Here is a 13,438-nt window from a genome sequence, read left to right as displayed (position 1 = left end):
GGACTTATCTCCTCTCCCCGTGTCTTTGTTCGCCTGTCCTCAGCAATGAGGGAAGGAGAACAGCGATAAGAGTGGTGCGGGGCGAATGCGAATGAGCAGGAGATGAACCTCAAAGGGCTCTGATTTGGATTTTCCTCCAAACCTCTTTGATCAGAAACCGAGCGCTTTATCCCCCCGGAGCGCGCCCTGGGGAGGCTGCCCAGAGGTGCGCGATGATTAAAAGGAAACACTCTTGCTCCTGTGACCACCTTCTCTTCAGCTTAGCAGGTATCAACATCTATCAAAAGCGGGTTTTTAATCTCGGAGTCATTTTAGTTTGACTTTCATGGCAGGATTGCAGGGTCAATTGTCACTTTACCCCATCACGACTGTTCATTTTAAAGAGAGATCTTCCCTTAGGAAGATCCTTTTCAGCAATTGGTATGCTCTCTTTTTTAGTGAACTTGGCTTGCTTTAGGGAAGACAATAGTTAAATCAAGAAATAAAACCTTGTTTTTATCCAGCATCCTTCTTTAACTACAGAAGATTCATAAAGAACTGTGTTTTTGTGAAAATCTTTGTCTCCCAAGTCTCATTTTGGAGTCTGAAGAATGTCTGCTGTTGCCTAAGAAACACCCAGCACAATTAAATAGAGTCATTGTTGGCGAGTCAATGAGCTTGAAGCGCAGGGATGTTGTTCGCAGGTTCCCTCTTTCTTTGCTTATCTGGGCAGGATTCACTCGGTAAACGCTCATTGTAATTCTGCGAACACTGCTAATGTTGCATGTCTAATCTGTCATGAATGCGGACGGGGAGAGGGGACGCTGGGTTTCTGCTCCTTCCCTTGCATGTATTTATTGCAGGGAAAGCTGGAGAGTTTGATTAAATTGCTTGAAGTAGTTCAAGACAGCCTGTTTGCTTTCTGCAAGTACTTATTAAGTTTCTGGTTAGGATGAAGTGTGGCATTAAAACAACATCTCTATTTCCATGGAGAAGCCTCTTCCACTTAGAGCCACCCTAGTTCTGCTTCGTGGGTGCCCTTGCCCTTGAGATGGGTGTTGTGTGAACCTGTTGCTTGCTTGGTACACAGAACTGGGCCTCAGCAAGCGCCCAGCAACAAAACCAGCCCCAGTTAAGCAATTACTCCTGAAACACAGAGAAATGAGCGCGAGTTTTCGTTTTTAACCAATCCTGGCTGTGAAGTACAGACACCAGTTCATGGCAATGCAGTGCTGGGGTGCTGCAGAGACAGGAGTGTATTTAGAAGTATCGGCAAAGAGAGCTAAAACATCTATTAAGATGATTTAACCAAAGATCATTTCATATTCGTTTCATTCCAAAGCAAATGGGAAGAAAATTCACAAGTGCTGTTTAAGAACAAAGCTCATTTCTGAGCACTTATTAATCTTAAAACAGAATAGGGATGTGGCGTTTCACTTTAAATGGTAAAGCCAAAACCATTTTCGCTCTTCTGGAGGCTGCTTTTTGTTACATACATACACGGATGGGCAAACGCAACCTCAGGTAAGTGAACTCTGGATTTGCACCCTGCCCTTGGTGCTCTGTGAGCCTGGAGAATGCTCTAGGAGCCTGGAGGATGCTCTTGGAGCTTGGAGGATGCTCAGGGAGCCCAGAGGATGCTCTCAGAGCCTGGAGGCTGCTCTGCAAGCTTGGAGAATGCTTTGGGAGTCCGGAGGGTGCTCTCTGAGTTCAGAGGGTGGTCTGTGGGCCCGGAGGATGCTCTGTGAGCCCAGAGGGTGCTCTGTGAGCCTGGAGGATGCTCTGTGAGCCTGGAGGATGCTCTCTGAGCCCAGAGAGTGCTCTGGGAGCCTGGAGAATGCTCTCAGAGCCTAGAGGATGCTGTCAAAGCCCGGAGGGTGCTCTCCATCGCTGCTCTCCCTTCCTAGACAGCACTGCTGAAATCACGCCCAGGCAGCTGGAACTGTGTGAATCTGTGGGGTGTCAGCCATCGTCTCACACCGTGTATTAAATGTGACTGGAAGCGCCGCACTGTGCTCTGCTAACCCCATCTCTCCCTCTCTGCCCTTTGTGCTGCAGGTGCAAAGAGCTGAAATACGGCAAGGACCTGCCCCAGATCTCCATCATCTTCATCTTCGTGAATGAGGCGCTGTCGGTTATCCTGCGATCAGTGCACAGCGCCGTGAATCACACACCAGCTCACCTCCTGAAGGAGATCATCCTTGTGGATGACAACAGTGACGAAGGTTGGCAGCACTGGGCTCCAGGGCTTCTGAAATGTTGGGAGGGTTTTTTAATTTCCTACAGTCTTTTGGAGGTGTCGTGTTTCTGTGGGAGTGGTGATGCTGCTGGGGGGCACACGGTTCTGTAGCAAAAAAGGAACAGGATTAAACCCAAGTTAAAATCTGAGACTGCTTGGCAGTGTAGCTGAAAGCAAGAAGGCTAAAGGAAACCAGAGGGCAATCTTACTGTTCTCTTCACAGTAGTATCCAGAAGTCCTTGTCTCAGGTGTACCTTTGTTTCTGGTAACAACACTCTGGTTGTTGCAGGGATGGACTTCTCATGGAGCTGAGGAACAAGAGCCTGGAGCCTAGTGAGCTATTTCTGCTTTGACCCCTTGCAGTGTTGTTAAATGAGACATTTTCTTTGTGTGTGTCTCAGTTTCCCTGTCTGTAGAATAAAGTCCCAGGCTTTGTAAATGGCTGGGATTCTGCAGAGGCCCTCATTCCTCTCACAATGTGTTTCTGATGTGAGAAGGATGAGTAAAGAGGGAGAAGAGGAAACAAACACACCCAACTTGCACGAGTCAGGCCATGACAAGACACAGAGGGGATGTTTGGTTCCCATGTCACACGTGTCATTAGGTTCAGCCCGCTCTCACTCACTGTTGCTAAACCTTCCCCCTGGCTTCTGATAGCACAAAACCACAGGAGGTGGTTTCATGTGGAAGCATTTTCAGACTCTGATTCTTGCAAGGTTTGTTTTTCCCAATATACAGTTGGGTGGTGTCATTAGAGTAGCTAAAAATCTTTATGAAGAACAGCAAATGGTGAAGTTACTTTGATCCTTTGTGCTGCATGTTTTTAATATTACTCTAAAAAATAATAGACATGTGCCATGGGTGCTGTGATCAGAAAGGAAGATCAGGGAGGGTGCAGGATGTGCAGAGCTTGTTTCCAGAGGGAGCCGGAGAGGCTGCTCGTCTGTCTGCAATGAGATGAGCTGGTGTACAGCAAGCTACTCAAGCCTGCAAAAATAGGCACTCAAACACCACGGTAATGAGCACCATAGAAAGCTGATGAATTATAATTACCAGTAAAAGAAACCGGAGGGCAGCTCCTCAGCTGATGGAAATCGCAGCAGCTCTGGTGCAACAGCTGGGGTGATGTGCGCCAGTGGAGTGCTGGGATTTCAGAGCCGGGACACTTGGCTTGTGCAGAGAAAGTGCAGGTGAGCTGTCGCTGCAGTATTTGGCATTGCCCAGTACTTAGGGGTTTGAAAAGCTAAAATGAGATGTCCCTCTCCAAATTTTATAATATCAATGGGGTGAAGAGCACTCTTTAAAAAGAGAACCCACTGGTAATAATTATTGAGCTTCTCTGCCCATGCACAAAGCAGTATGTTTCTAAACGGCCCCCACCCATCATTCAGTATGCAGCACTGAAGCTAATGTTGAGTCAAGTGCTCTGGAGCCACTGCTGAAAGGCACAGGACAATGAAATGAATAATTTCAAAAAGAATTGCCCCCCAGGCAGCTGAGACTGCAGCTGGCAGCGGGAACGCAGGATTAAATCCCTTTTTCCACTGCTGAGATTACAAGGCACCATCGTCCCTGGCTGTTTGCTGCTGGTGCTGGGGGGCTCTGGTGATGGGGCTGCCTGGTGGCCGGTGGGTGACAGGGTGGCAAGGCAGGTGGCCAAAACCCGTTGTGTGCTCAAGCCGTTCCAGCCCTGGGGTTTCATCCTGGTGCTGTGCAGGGCAGCCGGGCTGCCCGGCTTGTGCTGGAGTGTCCTGGGGCACCCACTGGCCAGGGTGGCAGATGCAGGTAGGTGACCTTAAACTGAGGGACAAATTAATGTATCCTAGAATAGTTTGGATTGGAAGGGACCTTCCCAGCTCCCCCAGTGCCCCCCCTGCCATGAGCAGGGACATCTTCACCAGCTCAGGTTGCTCAGAGCCCCGTCCAGCCTGGCCTGGGATGTCTCCAGAGATGGTTCATCCACCACCTCTCTGGCCAACCTGGGCCAGGCTCTCACCACCCTCAGGGCCAACAATTCCTTCCTCCTGTCCAGCCTGAATCTCCCTCCTTTAGTTTAAAATCATCACCCCTTGTCTTGTTGTAACAGGCCCTGCTCAAAACTCTGTCCCCATCACGTGGGGAAATCACGGTCTCCTTGCACACCCAGGCACTGTGCACTCTGCATCCCGCCAGTGGGATACATTGATCATATCGCCATCATGAGCATCCAGGGTTCCCAGTGATGGGACAGGGTTGTGCTGAGGGTTGTCCAACACCTGAACACCAAGGTAGCTCCACCATCAGAAACCTTGAGAAGCCATTGTACGAGGAGAGTGGGTGCAGGGGACAGGGAGATGCTGTTGGCTGCTATGGGTAGTTAGTGATACCCGTACTATGCTGTTGAGTCTTTGTAGGCATCGTGACAAATGAGATTTTTAAGGAGGGATTTGAAGGAAGATAATGAGGTAGCTTGGCAGATGTTTATGGAGAGCTCCTCCCAAGCGTGTAATAGTCTAGTTTTCTCATGTAAAAGAAATTATACAAACCAGACCATCTCTCTGGGACCCGTGCATTCATTCTCTGGACCGTCAAGGAACTTCAATGACAGCCAAGAATTATTAATGGCAATAACATTGTTGTATAGTTCCCACTAATGGTAGGAAATAATTGTAAGCAGCAATAGCAACATCATATAGTTGATGCTTTGGATATTACAAACAGTCATTGGCAATGTATGGATTTGGCTTCTACAAGAAAATAATTACAGGAAAATAGTTTCTCGTAAGCTCTAAGATTTAGAGATGAATCCCGGAGGATCAGGCACCAGCGCTGAGCAGAAGATGCGGTTGTGTGGGTGCGACTGGAGCGGCTGTCGCTGAACAAGAGGAGGGATTAGCGCAGCCTGTTGTGAGCAGCCGCGTGTGTCTGAGGTGGGCAGAGCCCTTGGGCTCAGTTTTATACACCTGAAAGCAGGCTGGCCTTGCAGAGCTGGAGCTCAAACCCAGTAGCTGTGTTTGTACCCTGATGCATTAGAAGAAGCAACTCCTGGGACATTTTCTAAAGGCTCGTGCAAGTCATGGCTCTGGGGACTTCTGCGTGGGATTTGGCAGAGAGCACTTTACACAGGCGTGATGAGGAAATACAACTTGTACAGTGATTAAAGAATAAAGCACGTTCCCAAAGCAAATGTTAAAAGGCCTCTGGGATTTCCAAGTCAACTCCAAGTTTTACAATTAGTCCCGGGGATGGAGGTCGGAACCGCAGGCCCTGAGCACCCCTGGCTGTGATTTACTCTTCAGGGAGACCACTGAGCAGTTACAGACACCATCAAAACCCTTTGGCGTTTTGTAGTTTTCAGACTGGAACAAGCTGCTTCTGAAGACTCATTAGACGCTTCTCGTTCTTATCTTTGTTGTAACGCGGTTTGTACAACAACACCGCACAGCATAAAAGTGCGCAAAGAGATGAAAAGTTAGTAAACACAGTCATTTTGATTCTTTATGTCTGAGCTGTAAATAGATAAAAGATACCAATCTATTGTAATGGGAAAAAAAAAATCCCTCCTTGAAGGAAAAAGCTTGGGGAGTTGTAGTTTGAACCCCTTTCTCCTTTGAGCTGCACATTATTCTTCATAAAGACCTTTTTTGGAGGCCGCTTTTGTTTGTGTTTGTTGCAGGGGTGTAATTACAAAGCCAGTGCGCAGGTTGTGTTTCTGAGTGATAACATTTTTCCTGGGTTGTTGGAGACGCACAGCAGCGTGCCCCTGAGATGTTCCGTTATCTCGCAGCCGCACACTTTGTCGGAGTCTCTTGCTTAATCATCACCTGCTTTTTTATTTTTGTCTTTTTTTTTCTTCTGTCTGTCTTTCAGTGTTTTTAATCTGGGATGATATCTCTTGGAAGGAAACCTCTTAGTCTAAAAGAAAACCTTGGGATAAAAGACTGCATAAAGCAGTTGGCTGCACTCAGGGAGACCATGCGACGGGTTGTAATTTACCTCGGTGTAACGTATTAGTTGGACTTGAAATATCCCTTTCTTGTTCTGCAGCTCATTTCAACAGCAACAACGGCGGTTTGTGCATGTTCTCCGGGGAGCTGCATTTTGTGTGTTTGTGTTTAGAGAAAGGTTTTAACAGAATTGCAAGAAGCTGAGTCATATCTGGGCTTTCCCGAGGTGCTGCTCCAACCCAAGGGCCTAATTATTTTAGTTGCTCAAATGTGTTGCTTAATTGCAGCTGACCTGGTGTTGTCCCGCCTGTGTTTCACATCTGAGATTTTCAGGCCCTGCCAAGGTGAGGAGGAGAGCAGCAAACCTTGGTTTGTCTCTTATTTGGCTTTTGGTGAACCAGATGAACCAGAGACTTGCAGTCAAATGCAGCGGGTGGGTCCAGCTTTGCCTGGAACTCTGCGTGAGACCCGATTCATGCGCTTGCTCCCCATTTTGTAGTTTGCTCTTTAATATTTGCAAGCAAATGTCAAAAGCTTTGGAATCACAGAATCACAGGAGGTCCGGGATTGGAAGGGACCTGGAAAGCTCATCCAGTGCAATCCCCCATGGAGCAGGAACACCCAGCTGAGGTTCCACAGGAAGGTGTCCAGGCGGGTTTGAATGTCTGCAGAGAAGGAGACTCCACAACCTCCCTGGGCAGCCTGGGCCAGGCTCTGACACCCTCACCAGGAACAAGTTTCTTCTCAAATTTAAGTGGAACCTTCTGTGTTCCAGTTTGCACCCATTGCCTCTTGTCCTGTCACTGGTTGTCACTGAGAAGAGCCTGGCTCCATCCTCCTGACACTCACCCTTTCCATATTGATCCCCATGAGTGAGGCCACCCTCAGTCTCCTCTTGTCCAGCTCCAGAGCCCCAGCTCCCTCAGCCTTTCCTCACACGGGAGATGCTCCACTCCCTTCAGCATCTTGGTGGCTCTCTCACCTGGCTCTGAGTCTTGTTGCAAAAATTCTCATATCCCTTTATTGCCCATTGAAGGAGTTTCTTTTGTGAGTTTGTGAAGCAGAAACCCAGCCTGCAATGGCTTTAGTGTTTGAGGGAGTGTGGGACAGGGTGTCTCCCATGGCACCGGAGCCCTCCCAGCCCCGGCTCCCGTGTCCTCCAGCTTTCAGGGTTGCTGATAACATCCTGGGGCTCTGTGGACTTTTCCCACCCAGCTCAGCCTGGCAAACACAACCGTGTTTTCTTTAGGGGTGTAGAGGAGGTGCAGTCCATCCCCGGGACCACCCGACCATTGTCGAATCAGAGGTTTTCTGCTGTTGATATTTCCTTGAGCTCCTTTGGTACCGTTGGTCTTTACTCCTTTCTTTGTGTGGCACCAGGCGGTTCCCACCTTTAGTTCTGGGGACTTCAAGGGGATTTGGGCTTATTTGGGCAGCATTTGTGGTGTGGAGCACTTGAGCAGTGGATGTTCCTGCGGTTGCTTCTGGTCTAATGTCCGTGACATGGTCACTTTTAGTGGCATGTGTCTTTTTGGCAGCCCTATTTGCCAGAAAGCTCATGTAGGTGACAAAATACTTTGGAATGAATAACATAATTAATTGCAGCTGGCAGATGCTGGTTTTTTTAATAGAGCAACAAGTCTATTGGATTGTAGTTCTTTGGGCTTTCGCTTCATTGGAGATCAATATGGACAGGTGGAGAACAAAAGGCAGGATTGAAATGGAATCTGCTGACGTTTTCAATAGGGTTTCTCTCTGCAAATCTTCCCTGGAAGTGGAATGACAGAGACCAAACGTTCCCAAATGCCTCCCTGTGCGGGTATTGATTACATCCTTGATAACTATGACTTAGGGATGACCTGGGGGTACTCTGAAGGATGGTGCTATAGGTTTCCTCAAAGGATGTGTGAGTGTGGTCGGGAAAAGTGTCAGAGGGGACCAGAGGAGAACGGAGTTTCTCTGTTCCGTTGCAGAGCTTAGTTGGGATGAAATTGCTGGTTGTGTAGCCCTTGTAGATCCACTCACAGATACCTCACAAGTATGTGGCCTAAATAAGCGGTTCTTTGGTAAGGAAGGATGAAGGTGAGCTGGGGAGCCACCGCTCTGCTCCCATCTTGGCTCCTGACTTTCTTTGGTGTTACTTTGCATCCAGAGTTTCAGCTTGTGAACACTGCACTGATGGTCATGCTAAAATTGTCATTGGTTCAGTATCTAATGGAGATTCTCATTTTGAGCCATGAGCTGAAGGGGCTCAAGCCCGGCTACAACCCTGCACAAGGCAGCGGGGAGGGCAATGGCAGCAAGAAGGGTGACAAAGGTGGTGAGGGACTGGAGCACAAGTGTGATGGGAGCGGCTGAGGGACCTGGGGGGTTCAGCTGGAGAACTGGAGCTGAGGGGAGACCTTCTGATCTCTGAACTGCCTGAAAGGAGCTTGGAGCCAGGGGGGTCGGGCTCTGCTCCCCAGGAACAAGCGCCAGGAGCAGAGGAAACGGCCTCAAGTTGCACCAGGGGAGGGTGAGGTTGGATGTGGGGAACAATTTCTTCCCCAAAGGGCTGTGGGGCATTGGAACAGGCTGCCCAGGGCAGTGCTGGAGTCACCATCCCTAGAGGGTTGGACAGACGGACATGAGGTTCTCAGGACATGGGGCAGTGCCAGGGGTGGGTCATGGTTGGACTCGATCTTGAGGGTCTTTTCCAACTAAAATGATTCTATGATTCTAAGTTATCTGAACTGTGAGATGCCTTCTTCCCCGCTGTAGTTTGCATGAAGTCCTGAAAATAGCATGTCCAAAGGCCGGGTTACCCGTTTGTGTGAAAACCGAGTCCCTCCAGCGAGAGTATCTGCTATTGTCCATCAGTGGAAGTCACTTAACTCCTGGCATTCTCCTTCAGACCTCCCAGCCTTCCTATTACAGCTCTGGGATGTGCTGCAAAGATTCAGTAGTTGGGAATGAAAGATTTCTTAAGTTAATATGACAGATGAAAAGCTCTGCTGCTACTGACCTTAGTGCAACAGCTCTCCGCATCCTCAGCCTGCAGCCAGTTCTGACAGAGCTCGTCAGACCTGCCGCCAATTGTTTTCCTCTTAGGCCAGTGGTGCTTGACGAAGTGACTGCCGGCTGAAGGAAAACACAGGGTAAGATTAGGAATAATTTTAAATGACTTGGGTTAAGATTAAATGTGTGAGCGAGTTATGATTTGCAGCCCACTGCATTTCACGTGGAGGGAGCTGAGCACGTCTGGTCCCATGGATCAGCATCGACTGATGCGGCTGTGCCAGAGCTGGGCTTTGACCCATGGTTTTCACTGTGACCACGTCAGTCCCGGTCCCTGACAGGGGGACACCCAGGCCAGGGCTCGCTTGGTACTCGAACGGCAGTTTTGCAGAGCATTCCTGGAGACTTGCATTTCGCTTTTGATACCTGATACTGAATTTTCCACACCTGCGCTTCTGGATACACAGAGAGATGAAATGCAAAGCTCACCCCAACCCTGTGCCTGCTGGCTGGATGCCCAGCTGAGTGCCAAGTATGTATTTTGGGATATCGAAAGAGCAGAGCACCGTGCTCACCCCTGCAGAGCTGCAAACCGGCTCTGAAGGGTAAGAGACTGCACAGACCTGCAGCCATCCTCTCTGGTACCGCTTGCATGGACATGTAAGAAAACTGAATTCCCACCCAAAAGGTGTGTGCTGGGGGCTGAGCCAGACTGACAGGGAGCAAAGCCCAAAAATCTGAGCAAGGTTGTGCGGGAAGCCCTGAGCAGAGAAAGGGTCTAGAACCGCGTTTCCCATGTCTGGTTAAAGCTTTTATCTGAGTGGTGACAGAATGAGAGGAAACGGCCTCAAGTTGCACCGGGGAGGTTGAGGTTGGATGTGGGGAACAATTTCTTCCCCAAAGGGCTGTGGGGCATTGGAACAGGCTGCCCAGGGCAGTGCTGGAGTCACCATCCCTGGAGGGTTGGACAGACGGACATGAGGTTCTCAGGACATGGGGCAGTGCCAGGGGTGGGTTATGGTTGGACTCCATGATCTTGAGGGTTTTTTTCCAACCAAAATAATTCTATGATTCCTCTTAGTTACCAGCCTGTTAGGGGTCACTGAACAGGAGCAATCTGGCCTCACCTGATGAAGGATGATGTGTTAGAACGATGCTCATCGTGAGCATCTTCCCCAGCGGTTCTCCATGGCCACCTCAGCTGTTTCACAGGTGCAGGGGGTGCTGCAGTGGCCTTGGGGCTCTCAGCAGATCAGTTCCTCACCTGTTCCTCACCAGTTCCTCACCAGCATCCTCTTGGAGAGGAGCAGGACGTGGCTGTGCCTCCTGGGGGAGTTTCTGCTGATCTACATCATACACAGCATGGTGGGCGTAGGAACCTCTTGGGCTTCACCCTTCGCTACCTTTGAGACATGATGTTACAATTCTTCCCTGTTTCTCTCTCAAAGAATTCCCATGAGGATTTTTCCTGTTTTCCTTCAACTGAGGCTAAAACTTGTTTTAATTGTTCCGTCTAACCTGTAACGCCGTGGTCTGCAGCACTAACGATTCACCGTCTGACAAATCCACGTCAGGTGCCAGTGCTCTGCTTGTGGGATTTCAGCTGTCAAAAAAATCTGTGTCTCTGTCTCCTTAAACCATTCGGAAGAGCTGTTGTCTCCATAAAATATTGGTTTTTCTCCGAGTGGCTCCGCATGAAATGGAAGTTGCTGAGTTATGTATGTATGTGATGCAGATGCTTTGAATTGAGGAAGGGGCTCATTTGCTTTATTCTTTTTATTCCTACTTCAGCATAAAAAAGAAATGAGACTTTGGGGAAATTGATATGTGAGGGGAACCATCCCAGAAAGGCAGTCTGAAGAAAGCACATTTTCTGTGCTTGGAAGAGGCGTGGAAGGGAAGGCAGCAGATAATCCCTTTTCCTTTGGTGATTTCTCAGGCTAAGCCCAGCAGATGGGACTTGCTCTTTACTCTTTTGCTCTCCTTTGCCATTTTTCCTTCATTTAGAAACTCACCTGTGCTCATATATCTCAGATATTTTACCCTGTGCATTGTATTAATGGTGACTTTTTTCTTCTTTTTTCTGGGAGGGAGTATGTGTGGGGAGTAGTTGACTATAATTTGGGGTCATGGACCATATCTTAATTTTATGTCTTCTGGAGCCTCATAGGGATAAAAGACGTTCTCAGGAGCTGCTTTCATGGCGTTAAGAGTGTGCGTTGATAGACAATGGCATTGCTGAGCCTTTACAGACCGTGTCGCATCAGTGATCTCTGTGCATTTAACTGATGCACTAGGAAATAAAAAGACTAAGGTTTCTGGCAGAACAGTAGCTTATTTCCAAATGTTTTGAGAAATCATACTAGTACTTTATTGTAACGTTTCATATGCTTCCCCATTCAAAGTCGTGTGTGTCATTGACACTCAATAGTTGTGACTATCACGAGGTTTGATGCTGGTAATGAGCGCAGACTGACAGATCCATTATGTTCTCAGCCGTAGCTTGTATACAGGTTTAGACAACATAATTAAATGATCCGCAGTTTTCTTCTGAACAAAGTCAAAAATCTCTTTCATCCGATCGTAAAAATGGGGAATTTCACCCTTCTAGTGGCAAAGCTTGGAAAACATTCAGCAAATGCCAAGACCGTAGTAGTGAGGCTGAGTAAAAAGGGTAGTAAAGCTTATGCACAGTTTCGATGCAGTTTAAGGCAATTGAGATGGATTTTGCAGCATTTCTAGCAATCCTTTCAGCTCAAAGCTCCATCAGAACTCCAGAGCACCAGTGTTTGGCTCCTTAGTTGTCCTACAGCAATGTCCTTGGCAACCTCGCATTTCTTTTGAAAGGGTTGTAGTCAGTCCACCATCAGGGGGTCTTTTGCAAATTAGCATCGGTTGACTCTAAATGAATGTATCCCTCCCAGTGGTGTTCAGGGATGTGTGGCTCTGGTACATTCTTCTCATATCCATCAGTAAAGTGGTTTATTTTAGGTGAAAACTGTTGCACCTCCTCACTGGCTTCTCTGGCACTTCTTTTCTAGAGGAGCTGAAGGCGCCACTGGAAGAATACGTCAATAAGCGCTACCCCGGGCTGGTGAAGGTGGTGCGCAACCAGAAGAGAGAGGGACTCATCCGCGCTCGGATCGAGGGCTGGAAAGCTGCCACTGGCCAGATCACGGGGTTTTTTGATGCTCACGTGGAGTTCACTGCCGGCTGGTAAGTGCTCGACATCGCGGTCTCTGTTAGAGTGTGTGTGACACATTAAATAAGGGGCAGTCCATTGTTTTGTGAGGATGTGTTTGCAGACAAGTCCACTGGTTTATTAATCCTGTCTTCCTTCTGAGCTGCATGGCCACTGCTGAGATATGAGTGTTGGGCTCTGCTCCCCAGGAACAAGCGCCAGGAGCAGAGGAAACGGCCTCAAGTTGCGCCAGGGGAGGTTGAGGTTGGATGTGGGGAACAATTTCTTCCCCAAAGGGCTGTGGGGCACTGGAACAGGCTGCCCAGGGCAGTGCTGGAGTCACCATCCCTGGAGGGTTGGACAGATGGACATGAGGTTCTCAGGACATGGGGCAGTGCCAGGGGTGGGTTATGGGTGGACTCGATGATCTTAAAGATCTTTTCCAGTCGAAATGATTCTATCATTTCTATGATGAGAAGATACAAGGAAAGCTTTTTGCTGCCTCTGTTTTCTGTCATCATTTTCTATTCCATCCTTTTATCCCTTATGCTGTACCCTTCCCTGGCCCCTGTTTATATTTTTCAGGTTGCTTTCCCGTCCCCTTAGCCCTAAGTAGTTTCTAGAAGTTTAAGAAAAGCTCACACAGCAATGAATTGAATGCAAAAGTGTTTCCTGCTTCCCTGCCCTTTGCAGCTGGACCCACTGAGGAAGCCTTACATGGTTTAGATTGATTGGTTTCTTCTGCCACTTGGAATAAGTGCAGGGGGGCAGAAGGACCAAAGATGTTTCATAAGGATTTTTTCAGAGATGCAGAACATTTGAGTTCAAGTGGCTGAAGCTTGAGTCAAGATCATGAGAGGAGCCTGTGAGTTGACTTTTTTGTTTCCTCTTACCGAATGTGAAAAGTAAATGGTCTGTGTTTAGAAAAGTGGAGGTAGAAGAAATTAACTTAAATCTAATTTGAACACACTAACATCCACAAGGAAAATACTGGAGCAGCTGCAAACAGAGTTCTGCGTAGACACCCCATCATTTGTAATGACAATGCAGCTGAAGGGTGGATTTAGGAGCTGTATCTCACGTTGATATCTGTGTTCCCAACTAAACATTCCTCTC

At 48.2% G+C, this 13,438-nt stretch overlaps 1 protein-coding gene across 6 annotated transcripts in view; it reads left to right on the top strand.

Moving 5' to 3' along the window:
• The window catches only part of GALNT17 (polypeptide N-acetylgalactosaminyltransferase 17), a 272,817-nt gene that overhangs the window by 134,195 nt on the left and 125,184 nt on the right, over positions 1–13,438 (top strand). For all 6 annotated transcript variants that reach the window (XM_071816838.1, XM_071816835.1, XM_071816834.1 and 3 more), the window contains 2 exons: positions 2,038–2,204; positions 12,183–12,357. In XM_071816838.1, coding sequence (XP_071672939.1) covers positions 2,038–2,204; positions 12,183–12,357 — 342 coding nt within the window. The remainder of the gene's footprint in view (positions 1–2,037; positions 2,205–12,182; positions 12,358–13,438) is intronic.

Source organism: Patagioenas fasciata, chromosome 19, assembly GCF_037038585.1.
Source record: "Patagioenas fasciata isolate bPatFas1 chromosome 19, bPatFas1.hap1, whole genome shotgun sequence".
NCBI lineage: Eukaryota > Metazoa > Chordata > Aves > Columbiformes > Columbidae > Patagioenas > Patagioenas fasciata.
This window is presented reverse-complemented; position numbering and strand designations above follow the sequence as displayed.